Below are 24,612 nucleotides of genomic sequence, written 5' to 3'. Positions count from 1 at the left end.
TTCATACTTGCTATCAGATTGGTATGATTAAAACACGTACTTCAATTTTCTTTGTATTTTGCTTGTTTCAATATATTTTTCTGGTTGATTATTGCAGAATGAATAGAGATATTTCTGATATCAGAACTCATCTCTGATGTATAAAATACCTTGCTGACATTCATTTAGAATATTTTATAAATTTGTAATATTTTTACTATAGCAATAAAATGCCAGCTAAATCATTTTGTGTATTTGTATATATTATTTATGCAAAAGTATTTTAAATCTAAACAAATTTCTTTTTATTATATCTGGGAAAAAGAAGCATGATGCAAAATGCAATGAAGCAGAAACATACCTGATGCAGATTTTTCTCTTCTATTGGTAAATCCTTTGCCATCATAAATTACACTTCCAGGACTGGAGACAGAGAAAACTCTATATCCTATTCCCCTGAGATATGGATGTGCTTGCCAATGCCATGTCACTGTGTCTCCCACAGACACATTTAAGACTGATGGTGACCAGGCATAACCTAATCCGTGTACTGGGAGCAAGAATTGAGTCGTATTTTTAAAGAAAAAAGGAAAAGGAGTAATAATTCTTAATAATTATCTTTGAAAATATTGCCCTTTTATACAGCCACGAGTGAAAAAACTTTTTAATTAACACTGTAAAACTTTTACATGTCTTCTTTAAACACATAATAAAAATAAACAGAAATAATGGAAAGTAACATAATGAGAAGCTAAGGAAAAGATAAACCACACAACTCCAAAACTGATGACCGAGAGGCAATTTGAAAAAAATCAGAGTCAATAAACAAGTTGTTCAGAAATGTCACATGGAATATTTTTAAAAGCTCTGATCAATTCTTTTTTTTTTTTTTTTTTTTGCGGTACGCGGGCCTCTCACTGTTGTGGCCTCTCCTGCTGCGGAGCACAGGCTCCGGACGCGCAGGCTCAGAGGCCATGGCTCACGGGCCCAGCCGCTCCGCGGCATGTGGGATGTTCCCGGACCGGGGCACAAACCCGTGTCCCCTGCATCGGCAGGTGGACTCTCAACCACTGCTCCACCAGGGAAGCCCTCTGATCAACTCTTTAAACACAAAAATTTTCTCAGGCATTGAGGCACGCAAAAATCTATATAATTTCTATCTGAATATTTATTTAGAAACCCATAATGGAAAACAAACTATAGTAATTCAGGGGGTTCTATACTGCAGTAAAACCAAGTGGCAATTCCTGAACTTGGAAACCTTAAGCCTAGCCTTCTAGACTCAAGTCTACTGCTTGCTGATTCATTCTATATGTGGCCCCCTCTGTCAAGTGGATAAATTCTAGACAAACTATTAACAACTTATACAAAGAAATAACAATAATTATTCTCTGAATACTTTGAAGTATTATAAGTAAAAATCAAATTAATTCCAAGGTAACATGTCTCCATTATTTACAGCAGATAAATGTTGTCTGATACCTGAATCTTCCCCACTGTTGGTAATCCTGAATACTTTCCCTGTTGAATGAACAATACATTTTATGACATTTTCTGATGATGCTGTCACATTGCAAGGGAAGGACCCTAGAAAGAAAAAAGATGGGGGAAAAAACATTTTCTCAAATAGTTTTTGTGAAATACAGAGACGAAGTATAATTAGTCAATAGTCAAGGCCCTACAAAAGCTCCCCATTACATAGTAAGATCTTTGGTACTTTTTTCTGATAGTAATCATGTTTGAGTACTGACTAGTTTTAGAACAGAGACCTCTCCTTTTTTAAAGTGTTCTATACACATTAAATATTTGGTAATTATTTATTGAAATCAGAAGCTGTTGTTTAGTTTATTTTTACCGCCTAGCCAAATACACTTAACCTTTTACATGCTAATAGAAAAACAAAGCTTCCATGACTGAGAGTATTTGTGTAATAACACAGCACCTACAGCACATCATTTAAGATGAGAAAAATGATAACAGCCCTCTTGTGAGGATGAAACTCTTACCCAAAAGCACAGTGTTCTCAGCTAGTATTGTGCTGAATCCCAAACCCATTATAGTGATTTCAGTTCCACCATATAAGGAGCCCTTCTGTGGAAACATGTTGGTCACTTGCAAAATATACTGTATAGAAGCATTTAATTTGTCTCTGTAAAAGAAAAATTAAGAGGTATTTCAATGAGCATTCCATGGGGTCATGTTGTTAAACTCTTCTTAGGACCTGATTCATTTAAGAGGAAGTACTTGAATATTTAATAAAACATTACTTTCTCAAACTAGATAATCTGATAATTATCATAACCTCAATTTGGTTGGATCATATATATATATAACAGTTGTTTCCCTAAATATGAAAATAACATTTCTGAAAATCCCATGGCAGGAGAATTTGAGATGGAAGAACTTAAAATACTATGGGAAAAATATGGTTATGAGAACTGAGGTCACAAGAAATACATGAAATCCTTTAAAATATTTTATCTAGTTATTAGAATAAAACATAAAGGCATAAAAAAACCAACCCCCCCAAAAAACCCATACAGGCAGCATTATCTATAAAAAAGAATAGTAATGAAACTCCATACATTTAATATAAGTAAAGTTTTGTGCAATTAATTTGAATTTATCATTCTATATTTGTTGAAAACTTGTCATGATCTCCCTTCCCACTATTTCAATGAGAGGGTTTTAAATTTATTTTGCTTCATTACAATGTATCTGCTAGGAGGCCATCAAAATGTGCAGTGCTTTTCTGACCTGACATATAGAGTTGACTTCCACATCCCAGCTCCCACCATAACTCAAATGAGTCTTTTTTTTTTTTTTTTTGCTGTACACGGGCCTCTCACTGTCGTGGCCTCTCCTGTTGTGGAGCACAGGCTCCGGACGCACAGGCTCAGCGGCCATGGCTCATGGGCCCAGCCGCTCCGTGGCATGTGGGATCCTCCCGGACTGGGGCACGAACCCGCGCCCCCTGCATCGGCAGGCGGACTCCCAACCACTGTGCCACCAGGGAAGCCCTCAAATGAGTCTTTGTGTTAATTTTTATCTAACTTCCTCATCATAACTGAATTGGTAGTTTCTGAACCACCACCCAAGTACCCAGTTTTGTATGCTGTCAATTCTGCCCATTATATCATCAAGCCAAAGCACAAGTCAACAGCTCTTCTAGAACCATGTGAGCTCTGCCCTGTGAATCTAAGAGGGGATGTAGTGCTGAGGTTTATGTTTACTGTTGCTCTTCTTTCTTCACCTCCCACAAGACTCTTCTACAATGATCTCTCCTTCTACTCTGACATCAGTTTTACTTGCCTTTTTTTAAATCCCTAAATTCCAGTTTTCTCTTTTTCTAAGTACTCTGAACCAGTAACCTCCTTATGCCAGAACTAAAATTTTACCAGTTGACAAGCAGCTTCAGGGAAGAAAATACTAAACACCTATTTAAAGGAAAGTTAGAGCTGGAGGAGGATTCTCTCCACCCTCTCCTTCACCTGGCAGCTCCCACCCGTTTCTTGGCTTACTTGTCACCTTCTCAGAGAACTCTTTCCAGTCCCCAGTCCCTCAGGAAAAATTAGCTCTATTATATGTTCTTGTAGCACCTGGGACCTCTTATCCATAGCCTTTTTCTCATTTATAATCCACTTATTGATGAAATCATCTGTTTGAAATCTGCCTCCCCAACAAAAGTTTGGGCATCATTAAGGTGGGGGACACATCCCTCTTATTCCCCACTATAAATCCAGCACTGAGAAAGTGCCTTCCCCCCAGTAACTTCTTGATAAGTATTTCCAGAATGAATGAAAGTCATGTGACATATACATAAACCTAGTTCTGCAGAGAAATCTTACAACCTAATCTGAATGGTATTGGTCTCAAACCTAAGTATCATACTGCATGTTATGAGATATTTTCAGAATCTTTTGCAAAAGGAATTGTAGAAAGGTGAAGAGAGCAACTGAAAATTATAAGGTTAATGACTATTTCTCTTCCTATCTCAATATATTAGTACCATGTGTTCCACAACTCTGTCAAAGTTTATGGTCATTACCATACCTTGTTGATGCAAAACCCCAGTTTCTGACTTCTACACAGATATCATGTTTTCCAGGAGACAGCTTGGGCAAAAGGCATCTAATATCTGTGAAGTTCCAGTGAAGGACCTGGCAGGATTTTCCTCCAACGTAGACCTCCACATTTTGTGTGAGTTCATTTCCAAAGTTATAACCCTTAATTGTTAAATTAACTTCTCCTATTATTTTAAAAGAAAAGTTTTACAAAAAGAGTCAATGTATTATCTAGTACAAAATTTGAATATTAAGTCAACCAACTCATCTCTTACGTTTCAATGGATTTAGGAAATCCTAACACTTTCAGAGGTAAAAGAAAATCAATGAAAGAGTTGATAGCTGCCACATGGAGATAAAATTCATGTTTAATTGTTTAACAGGGAAAAATATGGCAAAGAACTTTAAAAATTATATTTTTCTTATTATTGCACATGTTCAAAGTGATATAATAAACAGACCAATTTATGGTTAGAAAAGAAAACCTGTGACAGGTTTTGCTTTAAGAAACACAACCGCAGAGAAACTGCTTCAAAAGCTTTTTTAGAAATGGTATACACATACATATATATCAAATGATTAATCTTATTGAAGAATTTCTTACCCAGTATTGTCCGTACTTTGGGACTAAAATCAGTTATAACTGGAGTCTGTAAACAATTATAGCTATAAGCATTCTTTGCCATGGCTTGAAATCCACTGGTAATAACTGATATATCAACTGTACCCTCAATTCTCTGAAATAAGAGGAAAAAAATAAAACAATTAGAAAATATTAAATGTTGAGATTAAATGGCTAAAAACAAACAGAATTATTCAAAATAAACTTCCAAAGATGTTTTTCTTTCAAAGTCATGAATCAGAGTTAACTATCAGATATTTAGAAAGTTGTGGTGTCAAATGTAGGTTGCATGTTTGAATTCTTTAGATAAAGCTATATGATATAGTGGTTTTGTGGGTATTTATGATCAATTCAAATGCATCTATAGTATCGGATTTCCCAGGGTTCTGCAATATAGTTCAGATGTTCTGAACAAGTGAGTCTCTCTCTCTCTCTCTCTCTTTTTAATAAATTTATTTATTTATTTATCTACTTATGGCTGCATTGGGTCTTCCTTGCTGCGTGCAGGCTTTCTCTAGTTGCAGCAAGGGGGGGGGCTACTCTCTGTTGCGGTGCACGGGCTTCTCATTGCGGTGGCTTCTCTTGTTGTGGAGCACGGGTTCTAGGAGTACAGGCTTCAGTAGTTGTGGCTTGCAGGCTCTAGAGCACAGGCTCAGTAGTTGTGGCACGTGGGCTTAGTTGCTCCACAGCATGTGGGTTCTTCGCAGACCAGGGCTTGAACCCGTGTCCCCTACATTCGCAGGTGGATTCTTAACCACTGCGCCACCAGGTAAGTCCCTGGACAAGTGATTCTCTAATTAATAAAGCATACAATACTTAAAGTTTTGAGCCTTTTGCTCTTAAAATAGGCTTGAATGTAATTTTTGTTCCTCTTCATGGACAAATGACATTATTATAAACTTTGCTGACATAGCTCCAGAATCCAAGACTAAAACCTAAGAAAAATATTTAGTGCTTTCACCAATACAGCACCTATACAATTCCCAATTAGGAAAAATCGTTTTCCTAGCATCTAGTACTTAGTGCACACTCAGTGTTTAATTGAATGACATAATTTAAACAAAGATTTAATTTACTATATCCCCCAGATTCTCTTCTCCACCATTCAGTCCAACACATGCTCAAATTCACTTTTCCTACATCAACTACATAATAATTCCCACCCTTAATCTACTACATTTTTAAATATTAGTGACGGAATTCACTCCTTTTGCACATAGTAAGTAAAACAGAGTCTTGGCTTAAATTTAAACACTATTTTAAAAAATAAAGAACAATGACTGGTCCTGAGATGTAATATTCCATGGGAAACTTTACACTGTGTGTGTTTTGCCAACAAACTGAAACGTTAACATATTTAAAATATATATTCCTTTAAAAACCCCCAAAATGTCTAGAATGGCTTCCCTGAATTTTTTAGACTATTTATTACTGCTATATTTTTTTCATCCTTGGATTTACCTTGTCAACTCCCATTCATCATCCTTCCACTTCTGAAAGGACATCAACTTGTCCATGAAACTCTTCCTGACACCCTCTCCCCGCTGTATTTTATCTTCATTTTGTGTTTACTTCTATCGTTTCAAATGGAACACACTATTTAACATTGGTTTATATGTATGTCTTCCTTAATGATGTTAAGTATCTAGAATGTGGAAGATAATATTTGGTATTTGGATCTCAGCAAAAAATGTTGAAGAAATAACTGTTAAAGAGCATAACTGAAACTCTGCGCTTGCTGGGTAAATAAGGCATTTGTTTAACCCTTTACTGAGATGTTCCTTAATTCATACAATTTCAGACATAGAAGAAAAATGACTGAAATCAGATGCCTTACTTTTGGTGTTCTGCAGGTTATCTTATTCAAATTCCCTTCAATTACATTGCAGGTTTCATTTCCGACTAATACCTTTGAATTTTCATTAAAGCCAAATCCAGATAGAGTCAGAAGAGTACCACCTTCATAAGTAAAAACACAAAATCAGACAACAAAAACACATTAGATTAACTATAACAAAAAGACACTTTGGCAGTCATCTAACATCATTCAAGAATTATCTAATCATCCAAGAGACAGGTTGGCAAATAGATCAAGGACAAGCCTCGAGATATATAGAATCATCACCATATACCCGAGTCTGAGCTCTGGAGTCTGGAGCCGTAAAGGGGCTGGGCTAAGTGATTTAATGAAATAACACAGATTTGCAACTAATATTTGTTTTTGTGTCTTCATCCTAAAGAGAAATTATGCTATTTCTATTTACTCAAACAGTGGGAAATGAGAGTGAATTAAGACTTATACAAAATCCCAAATTTTAATACCTTTAAGTAAAAGAAAAACTAAGAAAAAATCCCAACAAAATAAAAATAACATAAAGTATAAAAACAGAACACACCAAAAAGATCAAGGCCAAAGCACAAAATCCACAATTAAGCATGGTCAAACAAACAAACAAACAAAACACAAAGGAAATGAAGCAGGACAGGAAAAACGTGTTATTTTCTTTCCATCTTCTGCGTCAGCATCCCTTTCCCTGATTTGTTTCTGGAACTTTTTCTGGGTCTAGTAGCTCCACTGGGACTGTGATTATAAATGGAGCAGCTGGTAAGCAGAATAATAACTAATAAATCTTATCTTGACATAATTAATGAGCTTGTTATAGACACATGTAATAATTGATGATATTAATTCAATAACCTAAGATGTAAGTAGAAGCAGTCACCCTGACTTATGCTGCATAAGAAAAGAATTAGTCATCCACTGAGCCACTGTGCCTTCTAAAAGAGGAGTCTCCTTTGTTCTATATGAGGAAGCTTTGGAGTCCTCTCCCTTCACCCTGTTCTAGAAACAGTTCAATGAAATGATGGAAATATATGCAATTTTCTTTGTTTGGAACAATTAACTATTACCTGCTAGGCTTCCAGAAGCAGGCCAGATGTGTGAGATCTGACTCTGATAAATGAAATGTAATTCCTCCTCCTCTGTATTCTGTGCTAGTCCAACATCAGCTATGGACACAGCAACTGGGAAATGTCCAGCACTTCCATTCAGAATCTGGCAGTTGATCTCATTTTCTTGTGATAAAAGAAGAAGAAAATGGTCAAGAAATGCTTTTGTTAGATAAAATTACTGAAATTTTATATTTGCAAATATAAACAGTGGCATTCATTTTTATATTCCAAGAAATATATCTAAGGAATACTACTCATATATTAATGGGAGGACAACCTTTACGAACTACCTCATATTACGAATCAGACAGGGCTAGAAAAGAGTAAGGTAAAATAATAATGAAAGTGGAGTAAACAATTTGCTCCTGAGTACTACACTGTGGGAAAAAAGTTACTATAAGAAGAATTTTAAATCATAACCTATACGATCATTTATATGAATAATTCTAAAAACTTTGGTCCAATATATTGTTTATGTCCCAAACTGAGTAAAATATTAGGTTTCAACAAGAAAACTGATAAAAACTAAGTGAAAAACATTCTTCACTTCATTTAGAACAACATAGGTGCACTTATAATACAGGTGCAATACTGACTATTAGATCTCAAGAATGCATAGAAGATGTAAATTTAAAACAACTTAGTGCTTCCCTGGTGGCACAGTGGTTGAGAGTCCGCCTGCCAATGCAGGGGACACGGGTTCGTGCCCCGGTCCGGGAAGATCCCACATGCCGTGGAGCGGCTGGGGCCATGAGCCATGGCCCCTGAGCCTGCGCGTCCGGAGCCTGTGCTCTGCAACGGGAGAGGCCACAACAGTGACAGGCCCACGTACCGCAAAAAAAAAACAACTAAAATGATATGGAAGGTGAATTTGCTTATGTAATTCCAACTTATTAAAATTAATAAAAATACCTAGGATTGTGAAAGAGAATTTTTAGGGAGACAGATAATTATGGTCCTCACTTTTCCATAAATAGAAAATATGATCCTTAAATTCTACATTAATACATAGAGGACTATGAAGTTTGGACTAGAAGTCCAGGAAGATGGCTATGTCCTCTTGCTATGACTAATGAGGCATTTTCAAAGCATGGGCAGAGGGGACCATGCAATATCAGAGCTGCAATTCATGTATTTTTGTGTCCCAGAGACATACCAAAGAAGGAAAGATTTCATGTAATCACTTTATGAGGGAAAAGAACAAAAATCAACTGTTATGGGATAAAGACACTGTACCACAGTGAAAGAATTAGTCTGTAGTCATAATCAAAGATTAAAAAGATAAGGTATTTATCCAGAGCAGTTTGCCAATTTCATAACCCCAAAGGTACTCTATAGGAAAATCAGTATTATAACACTGCTCTTTGATTCTACGTTCTCTTAGAGAAAAACAATTAGACTCAAAAATAATGATTTTAAAAGAATCTACCATTCACAGAAAGAAGAGAGCAACCTGCTGGTCCAACTGAGACCGATACAGTTGAACTAGGAGAAAATCCAGAGCCTGATACGGTTAGAATTGTGCTTTCTTCATAGGACCCTGAAAAGGATAAATTTAAATAACAATATTAAAATGAAAAAACATAGAATCTGTTGTTATGAAATCAGGTATTTCTCAGAGAAAAGTGAGACTATCTTCTAAAAGATATAAACAATAAGCCTATAAGCAAGCAGGGAAAAAAGACATTTATTTAGCAATGGTACTTTTTTTCCATTGAATTACTGCACAGTGCTTCGTGTTTTGAATCTGTGTGTTTATAGAGATTAGTGGAAAGAATTATCTGACTAAGTATAGAATGTTGTAAGGAAAGGAAAATGATTCTTATGACAAAGAAATTAAACAGACATTTCCATATAGTAACTTAGACTAGGACAGAACCGCCATCACAAACTCCTGAGAAAAGAATAAACTGTACAATAAGGGTAGTAGACACTTTCCATTTGAAATAGGATATGATTACTTTATCTGGGATGATACCCATCCTAAAATGCCTGGGCTATTCCAGGTTTATACTTGCTGGCCCAGCATCCTATACTGAATGTTCTCCATTCACTCTTAAAGGTATCCAGATTTGATCAATAAATGACACGGTCACCCGACTCATATAACATCACACACAACACAGATTATAAATGGATTTAAATAGCTAAGGATGAAAAACAAAACTTCAAAATTTTAGAAGAAACATAACCGAATACCTTAATGACGTTAATGTAGAGATGGATTTCTTAAATAAGATACAAAAAGCCATGGTTATCCATAAAGGAAAAGATATATAAATTAAAATAAATCAGTGATTTAAACTTTTCCATGAACAAGATACTAAAAAAAATCATAAGTGAAATACTGGGAGAAGATGTGTGCAAAGAATCAGCAAACATAACATACAATATACAGTGCAAGTTGATAGAAAAAAGACAATCTGATAAGTGGATAAAAGATGTTAACAAGCAATTTGCAGAAGAAGAAATAATTTAAATGTCCAAGAAACATACAAGAAGATATTCCTGTGCATTACTAATCAGGGAATAGACAACATTAAAGCAATGATGAGATAACTTCTTACACTCATCAGATTGACCAAAATTAGAAACTCATAATATGAAGTGTTGGCAAAGATGTGGGGAATATGGTGCTCTCATACCCACTGGAGGCACAGCCACTTTGGGGAGCAATTTGGTCACCTAATGAACTGAATACACATATACCCATTAATCCACATGTAGGTATAAACCCTAAAGAAGCTCTAGCATGTATGTTATAGTAGATTTGTACAAGAAAGCTCAATACAGTCATGTGTGAAAACAAAAAACTTGTAAATGATGTAAATGTCCATCAATAGAAGAACAAATAAATTGGTGTATCCATGAAGTATTTTAGTGATGAATTAGATATACATAAAACCATATAAATATTTCTCAAAATGAATGCTGAATGACAAAAGATGCAAATGATATTTACAATGTAATAGCTCATTTGTAAACTTAAAGAACTGGCAGGGCCTCCCTGGTGGCGCAGTGGTTGAGAGTCCGCCTGCCGATGCGGGGGATACGGGTTCGTGCCCCGATCTGGGAGGATCCCATATGCCGCGGAGCGGCTGGGCCCGTGAGCCATGGCCGCTGGGCCTGTGCATCCGGAGCCTGTGCTCCGCAGCGGGAGAGGCCACAACAGTGAGAGGCCCGCATACCGCAAAAAGAAAAAAAAAAAAAAAAAGAACTGGCAAAATTACCATATGTGTGTTATACACAAAAGGTATTTAAAATGGCATGGAAAAATACACACAAAATTAATTATTGTGATTGCCTCTGGGGAAGTTCGTAGGGGCCTAACACTGAGCATGGTGCTTAGAGAGAACTATAATTATAAAAAAGTCTGAAGAATATATTCTTTCAACACAAAGTTGTCTTATTTTAAAGATTTCAATGGGTTTTTTCTTTTTGTTTGCTGATTTATAATTAGCAGGTGAATTTTCCTACTAGTCAACAAGACTAAATATATGATTATAGTATCTGAGCTTACCTTTCTGACTGGAAAAAAGCCACACCTTACAATCCTTGGTCATGCTGTTTATTTCAATCCTTGGGAGTTCAGACATAATATAATCTGGTGTTTTTTTTTTTTAAAGCAATCACATACTATGAAGGTATTTTACAATGTGTCCCCCTAGACTGAGTTCTCGGCAATAATTTTTCTATCTCTTATTCTCAAATCTAGGACCTAATTATTTTCTTTTACTAAATAGCAGCTCTCTTGTTATTGGCCTTTTAGTACTATATCTCCTAGAAGTTGGTGAAACTGGAGAAGCAGAATACTAGTGAGTCCAATTTCAACAGTGATATTTTTTGCAAAGATAATTAATGATCTTTCCATAGCTTTCTGATCTGATAGATTTTTTTTCACTATGTAGGACTGTCTGCTTGCCTTAGTTAGAATATAAAAAAATCATTATCAGTTTACATTTTTGCCAATTGTCTTCCACCCCATACTCCAAGTTCAAAAGCAAGAGATTACCTTGGGAAGGGCTTATGGCCCAGACTTGAGGAGTAGTTGTGGGATCCCATGTAAACCCACAGTCACCTGAACATTTAGCTGGGATTTCATTAACATAGACTTCAACCTTCAAATAAAGAAACACAGAGGTAACAAGGGTAGCATGGTGAAATAGACTATGCATAGGATTTAGAAAAAGTAATGGAAATTTGCTTGTTTGCTGGTTTGTTGGTTTCCAAAAATTAGTCTATTCTATCTATACTTTTTCTGTTTTGACACTTCATTGATTCATTCAGTGAGTGTGTCCATTATTCGTCAGGCACAGTTGTAAATGTATCAAGCACATTTAACAAAACAGATGACAACCCTGCTGTTACTGAACTTATATTCTAGTGGAGGTAGGACAGAGAGCCTTGCATAAGGCTATAAACTTACCAAAAAAAGAAAATGCACATTATGCCCTGGGGGTGATAAGTGCTATGAAGAAAAATAAAGGTTGCTCTTGGGAAAGTCACCTAAACTCCATACAATTTAATTTCCTCATCAGTGAGTGGTAACATTAATAATTACTTTACAGAGTTACTATAAAGATTAAATGAAAGAATATATTTTCAAATACTAACAGTAGAGCTTAAAATCTTTTATCATAAGGAAGATAATTTTCCCCAAAGTCACAAAATAATATCATTGAGTTGATCATCTGTTAACAAATAGTCACATGAAAAATAAAGATGTCATCTCTTCTGTTTTACCAGGTCTTTAATGTATTACAAAATAGTTATACATTTAAAATTACATCACGAGGAAACTTTCAAAAATACCTGTGGCTGTTTGTTGGGTGTACGAAGTAGGTCTCCCAGCATGCGCTGTCTGAATAAGCCACCTTCCTTTATCCTTGTAACCATCATGTTAGCCTTTTCTCCAAAAATGTTGGAATCATTGATCTATTTTTAGACGAGATTATTTTACTAGAAAGGTTATAATAAATATGATCACAGTAGTTTTTCTTTTTAAGTTTAAGCATGGCTAAAAGTGAAAAGCCAAAGGATGAAAACAATTCAAAGCCATTTAATCACATTTTTGAAAAAGAAGCCTCTTCAAAAATGATAATCTACCCAAGAAAAAAACTGATAACATCATTGCAGTATCATATATTGCATCAATTACAACTTGAATTAAATGACTAAAATTAACTTGATATTGATATTAACTTGAATATTTAGGATAAAATATGTGTAAGGAACATGAATTTACTTAATTTGATTTTTTCAAAATATTCTATGCTCTTTCTGAATATGACCATTTTGATAAATGATTCTTAAATAATTGAAAACTGTAGTCCTCTTTCCACCCGAGTCAACTTTTCCCCTTTAGCATTTTTGGCCTCTACTAAAACTACTCTTGGTTTTTCATCCACTCATGGAGTTATATTTTCTGCCAGTGGTAAAAATGAAACCAAATCAGATCAATACGTATAATTTGGTCATTTCAAAATCGTGCTGCCAATATGGTAGCCTTCAGATGCATACAGGGTCCAGCAAAGAGACAGGAGTCTCCATGCTGGGCCTGTGGGAACCAAAGTAACCAGGAGCAGAAATGATGAATAAAGCAGAGGAGACTGGTCAGGAAAGAATGAAGGGAGTAGGTGTTCAGGCACCAGCAGAGGACCAAGAGGAGATCAGTCACTAGAGCTGTCTCAGTTGCAGGATTTTCTTATTCTAGTTTCTGGCCACGTGTTTTCTTAAAATAACCCCCATATCTTTATGACATCCATACAATCTATGTATGGTACATTATATTCTATGTTTATTGTTTATATACATTTTTTTGAATCTCCTGTCCCCCAGCGCCTCTGTTTTTTCCAAAATGGTTTTATAAGTAGAGTTCTGTATTTATTTCCACCGTTTGCATAATTTTAACAACCATTTTTCTATTGATGGGAATTTAGATTTCTAGGTTTTTTACTATTACAAATAATGCTGCAGTGACTAACTTTGTGCCTATTTCATTTCATGTTTGTATTATTATTTCAGTAGAAGCGAGTAACACAGCTGAGACTGCTGAATCATAAGGTATCTATATTCAGATACAATTAAATTATCCTTCCAAAAGCTCATACTAATTTACTGTCTCACCAACAGTGCATGAGGATGAGAGTGCATCTCACACTCTCATCATCACTACAAAGCATCATATTTTTGATGTTTGATATCTGAGCCCCCAGTCTCTTCTAGACCCTTCTCTGTCACATATTCTGAGCCTGACTTCCCTCCCTGCCCCCAACCACACTCTAAGCAAAAGTAATTAGATGAGCTCTTAAGGTGTGGCTCTGTTATGAACTTGAAAAGGTCATCTTTGAAACCAGAAAAGTATCCAAGGTCCTAGAACACAACTCTAGTGCACAGTGGTAGAATTAAATGACAGTGACGCTGGTTATGCTTGGCCCCTCTTACGTATACCCAGATTTAGTTCTGAGACTGCCCCTGCCTGTGCCCCTCATGCCCCTGTCAAAGGTCTTCTAACCGGTATATTCCCCCACAGGGGATCAGGAATAAAGCACCAACAACTATTCTCCACGAAAGAGAATGCCTGGTCAACTTAATTTACAACAACCTTCTTCTCAGTTTCCTTTTATTACTGTTTAGGCTATAGCTTGCATTTTTAAAATACACACAGTCTCCAGTTCTTTTTGGAATGAGGCAGGGTGCAAATAAGCAACGAACACATAGAAGAAAACAGAAACCAGGCGAAGTAAGGGAACCTGCAGCAGATTCTGCTTTCCACATGGGCTTCTCCACTTGACGTGCCATGAGTATCCAGCACAGCTTCCCTCTCGTGTAACTGAGACTTGTCCCACTTCTTCTAGACTCTGGAGAGCAAACTGCAGATCTGCAGCTGACACAGCAGTGGGAATACCTGCACTCGCGGAAGGATGGCAAACAGCGGGAGTGAAAAATCCACAAACCTATGGCCACCCTTAACATACGTGAAATGTGTTTTATCACTTGTAAACCAACTGTCCTCCTCCAAATACAGAAAAAATGAAATCTGCATATTACTTAGGCAACACATTTATATATTTCTGAGAAACAAAAATTACATGAATAATGTAGCTCAGACATTGAGCCTTGGCTCAAATACTTTTTAAAAAAAAATCAGTTAACTTTATAGATAACCAGTAAGCTATGGATGGAAAAGAGAAACTAACTTTTGGGAATTTAACCTGGTATATCTGGTGAGGTGACGAAGAAAATGTCATTTTTCTGAACAATTTAGTTTTACATTACTGACATAATCTCAGCTCTATAAATTACATAGAGAAATAATATTAAAAAGAAATACACCAAAATGTTTATGACGGTTGTCTAGATCAGTACAGTCCAACTGATACATAGACCAAAGTTATGAACTTTTTTCATATACCTTTGAGAACATGTCCGTAAGCGTGAATGTCAAAGCTGCCACTTAGAGGTGGAGATGCTGCTTGAACTCTTTGAATACGAATCTTTGACTCCCCCGGCCAATTATTTCCTCTGTAAACAGACTCATTCTCTGTCTCATTTGTGATTTTCTAGTTTCCAAAATAAATATTGATAAAATGATTAAACATAACAATGGCTAACCAGATTTCTATTTCACCGGCATACAATCCTGTGACATGACATAAATGAGCCTCAGGTATTCAGGACTCCTCAGAACGTTAAGGAGAGTCACATAAATCAACACAGGCCATATCTATATAGCTGCGATAATGAGGCCCAAGTCAACTCTGTCATCTGTGCAGCAATCAGCTGGAACCACAGTAATACCTCATTAATTCAGAGTGCACCTACCATCGCTCAAGGAACAAATATTTATTGAGCAGGCATTCTGTTCAAGGTACAATGCTAATCACAATGGGAAGCAAAGAAACATGAGATACGGTCTTGGCTATCAAAAAGTTAAACACCTTTTTGGAGAAATAACATATGGAAGCTTGAAAACTTAACTAACAATAAAAGGAAGTATATGATCAATACAGTGACTGATCCAGACTCAGGAAATACCTGTCTAATGTTGAGTGTCAGTCAACTGACAGAAGAAACGTGCAATAAAAATTCATAGATTGTAACTCTAAGAGTGAAGATGATATTCTCCTGCTTCTGATCCCTGCTAATTTTGTGGAATTTAAAATTATAAGCTCTAGGGGACTTCCCTGGTGGTCCAGCAGTTAAGACTCTGCGCTCTCAATGCAGGGGGCCTGGGTTCGATCCCTAGTCAGGAGACTAGATACCACATGCCCAATGAAAGATCCTGCACCCGGCAACAAAGATCCCATGTGCAGCAACTAAGACCAGGTGCAGCAAATAAGTAAGTATTTTTTTTAAATAAATAAAATAAATAAATAAAATAAAATTATAAGCTCTATTGCCCGCATAAAGGAGTGAACGTAAGTGCCAAAAGACATACGCGAGAATGTTCAGAGCAGCTTTATTTATAATAACCCCAAACTGGAAATAGTGCAAAAGCCCATCAATAGAAAGGATAAATTGTTGTATATTAATACCATGGAATATTGTATAGCAATGAAAAAGAACGAACCATAGCTAGCTATACGCAACAACATGAATCTCACATTATCAAATAAAAGAAGATGCAAAAGAGTACACACTGTATTATCCATTGATATGAAGAGTAAAAACAGGGACTTCCCTGGTGGTCCAGTGGTAAAGAATCCGCCTTCCAATGCAGGGGATGCAGGTTGCATCTCAGTCGGGGAACTAGGATCCCACATGACACGGGGCAACTAAACCCACACGCCACAACCATTGAGCTCATGTGCTTCAAAGAGAAAGCCTGCGAGCCACAAGCTACAGAGCTCACGTGCCCTGGAGCCCTCGCGCCACAACTAGAGAGAAATCCACGCACCGAAACTAGAGAGAAGCCTGAGTGCCACAATGAAGAGACCTCGTGCTGTAACAAAAGATCCTGCTTGCCTCAACAAAGATCCAGCGTGCTGCAACTAAGACCCAATGCAGCCAAAAAAATAAGGGAAATAAATAAATAAATAAATAAATATTTTCCTATTTAATAAATATTTTTTAATATTTATTTTTTAAAAAAGTAAAAACAAGCAAAACTAATTAATGGTAGTAGAAGTCAAAATAGTGGTTATCTAAGGTTATGGGGTAAGTAATCTCATGACAAGGAAAAGGCATAAAGAAAGCTTTGGGGGGGTAGTCTAATGATTGTCTTTATCTTGATCTGGGTAGTGATTACATGAGTGCATTTACTTTGTAAAAATTCATGGACTTTAGCAAGATTGCAGGATACAAGATCAATACACAAAAACCAATCACATTTTTATGTATAAATAACAAGCATGCGGAAACTGAAATTAATACAAGACCCATTACAACGGCTTCAAAGAAAATGAAATACTTACATACAAATCTAACAAAATGTACTGAATCTGACCTGAAATTTCAAAATTGCAAAATGCAAGATGTAATCAAAGAAGACCAAAATACATTGGACAAAAAAAAAAGCAAAGAAGACCTAAATAAATGGAGAGACATACTGTGTTCATAGATTGGAAGACTCAACATGGTAAAGGTATCAATTCTCTCTATAGGTTTATATGCAATCTATAGGTTTAAATGCAATTCTTATCGAATTACCAGCAAGATTTTTGTAGACATAAACAAGCCTATTTCAAATTTTATATGGAAAGACACAGGACCTAGAATAGCTAAAACAATTTTTCACAAGAAGAGTAAAGTGAAAGGAATCACTCTTCCCAATGTTAAGGCTCACTACATAGCTACTGTGATCAGAAGGGTGTGGTATTGGTGGAAGGATGGACACATAGAGCAATGGGACAGAATAGAGAATCCAGAAATATATCCACACAAATATGCCCAACTGACTTTTGATAAAGACACAAAAGTAATTCAACAGAGGAAGGATAATTTTTTCAATAAATGGTGCCAGAGCAACCGGAGGGATAGGCAAACAAATGAACCTGGACCTAAAACTTCATGTCTTATACAAAAGTTAACTCAGAATGGACCATGGCCTTAAATGTAAAATGTATAACTATAAAACTTTCAGGACAAAAATAGAAAAATATTCAGGATTTAGGGATAAGAGTAGAGTTCTTTGACTTGAAACCAAAAGCACCATTCATAAAAGGAAAAACTTGATAAACTGGATCTCATTAAGAGTGTTGTTCTATGAGAGACCTTATGAAGATGATGAAAAGGCAAGGTACAGACTGGGAGAAAATATATGCAAACCACATACCTGACAAAGGACTTATACCTAGGATATATAAAGAGCTTTAAAAACTCAATAATAGGAAAATAGTCCAATTAGAAAATGGGCAAAAGGCATGAACAGATATCACAGAAGAGGATATATGGGTGTTCAACATTATTAGCCACTAGGAAATGCAAATTAACACCAAAATCAGCTAACAGTATATAACCCATCAGAATGGTTGGAATAAAAAATAGTGATAATGCCAAATGCTGGCAAATTTGTGCAGACACTGGATCACTCATACATTGCTGGTGGGAATATAAAATGGTGCAGCCACTTTGGTAAAGAGTATGATAGTTTCTTACAAAACTGTACATGTGCTTACCATATGAACCCATAATTACACTGATGGGCAATTAACCCAGAAACTGAAAACTTACATCACATGGAAACCTATAGATAAATGTTCATAGCAGCTTTATTCATAACACCCAAAACCTGGAAACAACTCAGATGTCCTTCAAGGGGTAAGTGGTTAATAGACTATGGTGCATCCATCCCATTAAATGTTACTCAGTAACAAAAATGAACAAACTATTGATACATACAACAACTTGGAGGGGTCTCAAGGGAATTATGCTGAGTGAAAAAAGCCAATCTCAAAAGGCTAAATGCTAGTATGATTATATAAAGTCTGATTCCTTTTCCACAACATTGTCAAATACCAAAATTATAGAGACATTAGTGGTTGCCAGACATAAGACTGTGCAGAAGGGAGGGAGGAGGGTGTGGCTACATAAAAGGGTATCATGAGGGATCCTTGTGATGGAACTGTTCTGTGGTGGTCAGCTGAATCTACACGTGCAATAAAAATTGTACAGAACTACACATACTCAGGCACACACAAATGAAAGCATGTAGAACTGGTAACATCTGAATAAGTTTGGTAAATTGTATCAATGTCAATTTTCTGGCTGTGCTATTATGCTATAGTTATAAATGTTACCATTGGGGGACAGTGGGTGAAGGGTATGGGAATATTTATGTATTATTTCTTACAACTGCACATAAATCTACAATTATCTCAAAGTTACAGTTTTTAAAACAATTCATGAATCTGGACATTTAACATATGTGCACATACGTTATTAAATTTTGTTATTATATTTTGTTAGAGAGCTAAGAGACTGAAAAACATTTGCAAGACATTTATCTTGAATATACTAAGACTAAAACATTGGGCCTGGATAGGGTAAAAGCAATTTTTGTGGAACACTTACAGTTTTTCAGTCTTTTTAATCATAAAACTGTTAACACAAAGTTCTCTGTGAGACTCAAATTATAATATTTAATTATTATTTAACTTTTAATCTTGAACTTATTATATTTGGTTTTGGTTTGTTGTAGGAAATTATATTAACTAATTGTATATTTTTGTAAAAAATTAAATGTAAGAATACTCCTCATAATTGTAACATTTAATACAGATCTTATACCCAAACAGTACAAAATACTGTCCAGATCCTTTTGGAATTATGGAAAACCATCTCTTTCCCCTTGTATCAATTTTGATACAAATAAAAATAAATGGTGTTTATAACAGAAACAATTTTAAAACATATGCAGAATCTCAAATTTTCTTTCAGTAACCTCTGTTCAAAGATCTTTATTGAGAGAGCCCACAAATTTTTCTTTTACCTCAACAGAGAAAACTACTTAAATCTGACTAGCTGATTCTTAAGGCTATTTCCTCCTGCTTTTTTCCCCATCAATATATTTCATTAAAAAATTTTTAATGTTTAAAGTGAATTTTCATGCTCAAGTTCAACAAGCCTCTAAATCTTCCTTTTATCCTTAGAATAACTGTCTTCTTCTATGAAAAGATGTCTAATCTGTGTGTTAGTTCTTCATAAAAAAAAGATGTTTTAAGTTTACTAGGTCAAGGCTAATGTTTCATAAGTTGAAAATAGCTGCTCATAAAATTCTAAGCTTACCTGCCCAAAGCTCACAGCCATCATGGGTATATTATAACTGCAATTACATGATGTCATGGTGACAGAATATTGGTTGGTCATACTTGATCCATTAATTTTGGTCTGATTCACCTGAAAGTGCTTTAAAAATATTCCTTTATTTGCTAATGCTGGAAGTCTTCTCTCTGGCATTTCTAGAGAACATAAATAAACAAAGTAAATGGGAGATAAAATTGCATAGCTTGTGCTGCTAAAAAGAAAAGCATCAAATAATATCCATGTATCATGGAATAAGCTGTTTAAAATCAAATTTTAGAAAGAAGACCTTAAGGAAAGTAGTTTGTGAAACTTGGCAAACCTTCACTTCTAGAATATAAAGCTTTAAAGTCTTTTGATATATGAGCCTCAGTGGGTAAAACAAAATACTGAAAAGCCACCAAGCTCTGGGTTCTATGCAGCCTTCTGTGGGCCAGTTAGTGTTGCTCTGTTGTAGGTCCCTAAACGTGGTGCTCACTACGATGTGTGCTCCATGAGGGCAGGACCAGGACTGCCTGGTCCTCTGCTCTTTCTTTGGTACTAGACACATTGCCTGCCACATGGTAAGTGCTAAATGAATGTTGCTTAAGGAACTACAACCTTTATCTCAGCACAAATCAGCTGTCTTATGTGCCCCACCAATCACAATGTAAGTCTGGTGACAGTGGATTCAAAAAGAGTGACTCAAAGTACAGTAACATTTAGTTTTTAGCCAGGTGAATCATGACCTTGCACTTGAAAGCTGTTCCAAAGGAAAGGATTCCAAAACTCCTCTGAAATATGGTAACAGTCACTTATTAAGGAGACTGTTTGGAGTTAGGCTGATTTTTAAAAAGACTGCAGTTTAATTTTTATTATTTTATTAGCATATCTCACATATATGAGTCTATTAACATAACTAGAAAAAATACTAAAACTCTGAGAAATAAAGTTTTCATTTACAGTTTTACTAATTATCACAATAAAGTCCATGGAAAGTTTCAGCTCATTCTTACTAGACAGACGTCAACGACAATAGTTGCCTTTCAGGAACAGATCTCTATCTTGGTAGATGATTTCTCAAAAATCAAACAAGGCAAAATTAGAATGTTTGCCACAGTTTACCTGTAAACAGAATCCAGGACTATAAAACTAATTCCTGCTTTAATGACAAAGTTTACATTATGGATGCATTTATCTTTAGAATAATCACTTGGTCTTATTCATTAAAAAAATATATGATTTAAACCATAGCATTACTGAGATGAAAGAATAACAATATTTAGAGATTAATGTTTCTACCTAACCTACAGAATATAAATAACGTCCACAATAAGATTTTAGTACAAAGTAGGTTTATAAGGTTTAGATTTTAGATATGAAATAATACAATATACCATCCAATGCTTCAATTGTAGATGTCTGTCCAATGTATACAATATCCACATAGAAAGACTGTGATTCTGATGCTTTCTGCAAACTAATCCTCTGAAGAGAAAAACTGGTCCCAGTGTATTTGGTTTGTATGAGATCCAGAAGGTCTATACAAGTGTAGGTCCAGCTGAAATACGGTTGTTTAATTAGGTGTATAGATCAGTTATAATGTTCAATGTAAACAAATACATTATAAAAAGCATTAAAATCTTAAACAGTAACAGTTTTTCTTTTCCCACATGAAGACCATAAGCAAGCTTTATTAGCACAAAAAAAACAGCCACAAGGGACAGCAAGCAGAAACTTTACATTAGCAGTGAAAGATTTAATGTTGTATCCAAAAGATAGGTTTCCTTTTATTTGTAACCTTGGCAGTAGACATAGGAATGTAAAATAACATTCTGTAGTGACAGGTAAGTAAACTAAGGAGCATGCACCTTGGTGGAAAGCATATAGAAACAAGACACAAGAATGAAGCAAACCATTTTAGTGGTGCCAGGGACAGAGCAGCAATTTCAGTCCAATACTAAGAAGCAAAACTGGAGCTTGATAATACTTCTGGAAGAGCTCAGGGGAGTTGCATTGTCCCCTATAACTAAGGGACAAAAGGTGCTAAAGTTATTTATAGATTCAAATGGTTGCAGAGTGCCTTCTAAACGTATACTTTAGATTCAGAGTTTCCATTAAATATTAACTGCATTGGAATCTCATAAATTACATAAGCAATTTGGTTACAGGAGTTTGCAATAAAGAGATAAATACTGCCATTCAAATAACTAAATACAGTTCAACAATAATCTTTGCATCAGCTACCACTGTACTGATTAACTGACGAGTTTGGGCACATTCTATTCTCATTTTGAAACTTCATGGTTTACAAACTCATCATGGGATCCACCTCTAGTGCACCAAAGCTTAGACTGACATCATTTTAGAAAATTATATGCATAAGTACATTAAGTTAAAGTGCTCCTTAAATTAAAAAGTATTGGGGGCCTCTAAGTAGACTTCTACTACTAATTATATGATTCCAAAGTTCTAAAACTACTTAGAAAAAATGGTACACTGAGCAGGACCCTTTTTAAGAGAAATGGAGACTACAAATGATATCAAAACTTAAAAAGCACATAGTGCTTTTGTGGCTAGATAATTCCATTTTCCAAAGGAAAACCAGATTTTACTTCTGGGATTTTGAAGCTTGATTTACAACTACAAACATCACTGGTTCTGGAGGGTTATAGAACAATGCTTTTTGACACTAACAATGTACTGAAAATAAACTAATGCTAACACACCTAATTGATCTAAGTAGACTGTCTGACCTACATAAAAGCAGGTCTAGAAATACCAGCTAGGAGAGCTTATGCTGTGTTGATTGGTAATAGTCTTTAATCAGAGAATCACCCTCTTTTAAAAATCATGATATTCTTGTTGAAAGATCTTGTAGCATTTAGGGTAACGGAAGCCCATTAACTCCATCAAATGTAGAGCATCTTCAAATTACAGCACAGCAGAAAAACTGCAGACTAAAGGAAGGACCTACTTAGTGATATGGTAAGTGATGGTTTGACTAACATGGAAGAATTGAGATCTGTAAAATCTTCCAAAATCCTGTTGCAGTAGAAGAATGAAATGCATACAGGTGGTGGTGATCAAAATTAAAATTGTGATTCCATTGTTCAATTTGGGCATGTAGGGATGTCCCTTCAAGAAGGACTTTCACTTCATAATGATCCATCACGGGATTACCCGATTTGAATCAAACTGGGTATGGGGCAGTGGGATATGTTCATTCTGTGCATAGACTTTCCATGCTCCTTGCCTATTAACATGGAGAGGACTGTCTTAACCCCTGGCATTGTTTCTTCTTATGTGATGGTCAACAGAGAGTAGTTGTGGCCTCTTCTGAGTCAACAATTACCCTAGGGAATTGCAGAATTGTTCCCACTCACTTCATTCATTCCAGGAGCTAACTTCGATCCCATTTTATATATTGGATTAAACTGTGCAATAGCCTCAAAAGATCTATTTATGCATGGGGAGGGGGAATCAACACTTTCTTCAATACTCCTCTGTCTCTTTCTCTGTCTCTGCTTCTCTCTCTTTCTGCCTATCTTCCTCTTCATCTTCTGTGGAAAACAAAGATGGATCAAATGTATAAAACATGCCAAAAGTGCAAACACAGGAGCCATACACTGTTTAATCAGATGCCACTGGAGGGTGAAATCTGAACTGTCAGGAAAAGGACATTTTTTTAAAGCATTCATTCAGGAAGATTACTTTTCTTTCATTGGCGGTGGGTGGGGAATCGGTTTTGACTTCTTAAGTTTTTGTTAGAAAACAAAACCCAAGAGTGTCCTGCAACTTTCTCAGAGAGCAGCTTCTTATAGTTCGTGCAAACACTGTCCACTTCATACACAGAGCTCACTCAGCTCTCTGTCCTTTGAAGTCCACTGCAAGTTTACCAAACTTCAGTATCTGATGAATTTTCTGTCTCTGTATGTAAAAAAATTTTTTCTTTATATCCTATGGAAGCATGGCTAGATCTTATTCGTGGGGTAAAACACAAATAAGTATCTTTTAATGCTTATTCCAACAATCTAAGGAATATTCAGTGGGAGAATTTTCATGTGTCCTGAAGAATTCTTTGAAAGACTCTTCTTAAATATATTCTCTTTGACAAACATCTCTTGGGTATCTACATTTTAACTATGGCTACCTACCTCGTGGTTAGAGATTCTACACCTATATTTAACATCGGCTCCCAGTTGCCCTCACTTTATCAACTGATCAGAAAATCTGAAGGGCATTAGGGACACATGCTCAGGATATGATGCCAGAGGGATATGCATCAAATACAATATTTTATTTTGAAAGCTGAAGACTCTAACTTCCCTTCTTCCCTTAACAAAAGGTCATTACACTTCTTCAGGGAGAAAGCCATAAGCACTGGCAAAACTTCTTTAAAAATTTCAGGTTAAAAAGCTGGGCTGGGGGCACAGGAGGGGGATGTATCTAAGGATACCCACGTCCAGGTCCCACAGTTCCAACAGGCTCTGTGTGCTCCCACCCACCTGTCTGTTCCATCGCCTGTCACTGCTTCTGTCACTGACCCAGTGGGCACATCTTGTTTTCTCCTGATGGAATTCAGGGACCTAGCTCCGAGGGAGCATCTACAGGCCCCAACTCTGGTTGTCTCCCCACTTTACCCCTTTCCCCCAACTCATGAGGGATCCATCTGAAAAGTTTTTTAAACCTTTAACAAATAAGATTCCCCTTATAGTCCAACATATTTCTATGAGTTTTGGAGTATACACATTTCTAAAGGTATGGAATGAA

At 36.0% G+C, this 24,612-nt stretch overlaps 1 protein-coding gene and 1 pseudogene across 1 annotated transcript in view; both read right to left on the bottom strand.

The window, feature by feature from the left end:
• PKHD1L1 (PKHD1 like 1) overlaps positions 1-24,612 on the bottom strand; it is a 152,527-nt gene that overhangs the window by 82,011 nt on the left and 45,904 nt on the right. The window contains exons 22-35 of the mRNA XM_060115730.1: positions 21,237-21,400; positions 19,846-20,018; positions 15,032-15,179; positions 14,370-14,524; positions 12,430-12,552; positions 11,630-11,735; positions 9,047-9,157; positions 7,576-7,740; positions 6,503-6,624; positions 4,648-4,780; positions 4,033-4,228; positions 1,986-2,128; positions 1,462-1,566; positions 341-529 (exon numbers count right to left, since the gene is read on the bottom strand). Coding sequence (XP_059971713.1) covers positions 341-529; positions 1,462-1,566; positions 1,986-2,128; positions 4,033-4,228; positions 4,648-4,780; positions 6,503-6,624; positions 7,576-7,740; positions 9,047-9,157; positions 11,630-11,735; positions 12,430-12,552; positions 14,370-14,524; positions 15,032-15,179; positions 19,846-20,018; positions 21,237-21,400 — 2,033 coding nt within the window. The remainder of the gene's footprint in view (positions 1-340; positions 530-1,461; positions 1,567-1,985; positions 2,129-4,032; positions 4,229-4,647; positions 4,781-6,502; positions 6,625-7,575; positions 7,741-9,046; positions 9,158-11,629; positions 11,736-12,429; positions 12,553-14,369; positions 14,525-15,031; positions 15,180-19,845; positions 20,019-21,236; positions 21,401-24,612) is intronic.
• On the bottom strand, positions 22,691-24,031 carry LOC132501070 (suppressor of cytokine signaling 5-like; annotated as a pseudogene).

Source organism: Mesoplodon densirostris, chromosome 13, assembly GCF_025265405.1.
Source record: "Mesoplodon densirostris isolate mMesDen1 chromosome 13, mMesDen1 primary haplotype, whole genome shotgun sequence".
In the NCBI taxonomy this organism is placed as follows: domain Eukaryota; kingdom Metazoa; phylum Chordata; class Mammalia; order Artiodactyla; family Ziphiidae; genus Mesoplodon; species Mesoplodon densirostris.
Note: the sequence above shows the minus strand (reverse complement) of the source record. Positions and strands in the feature narration are given on the sequence as shown.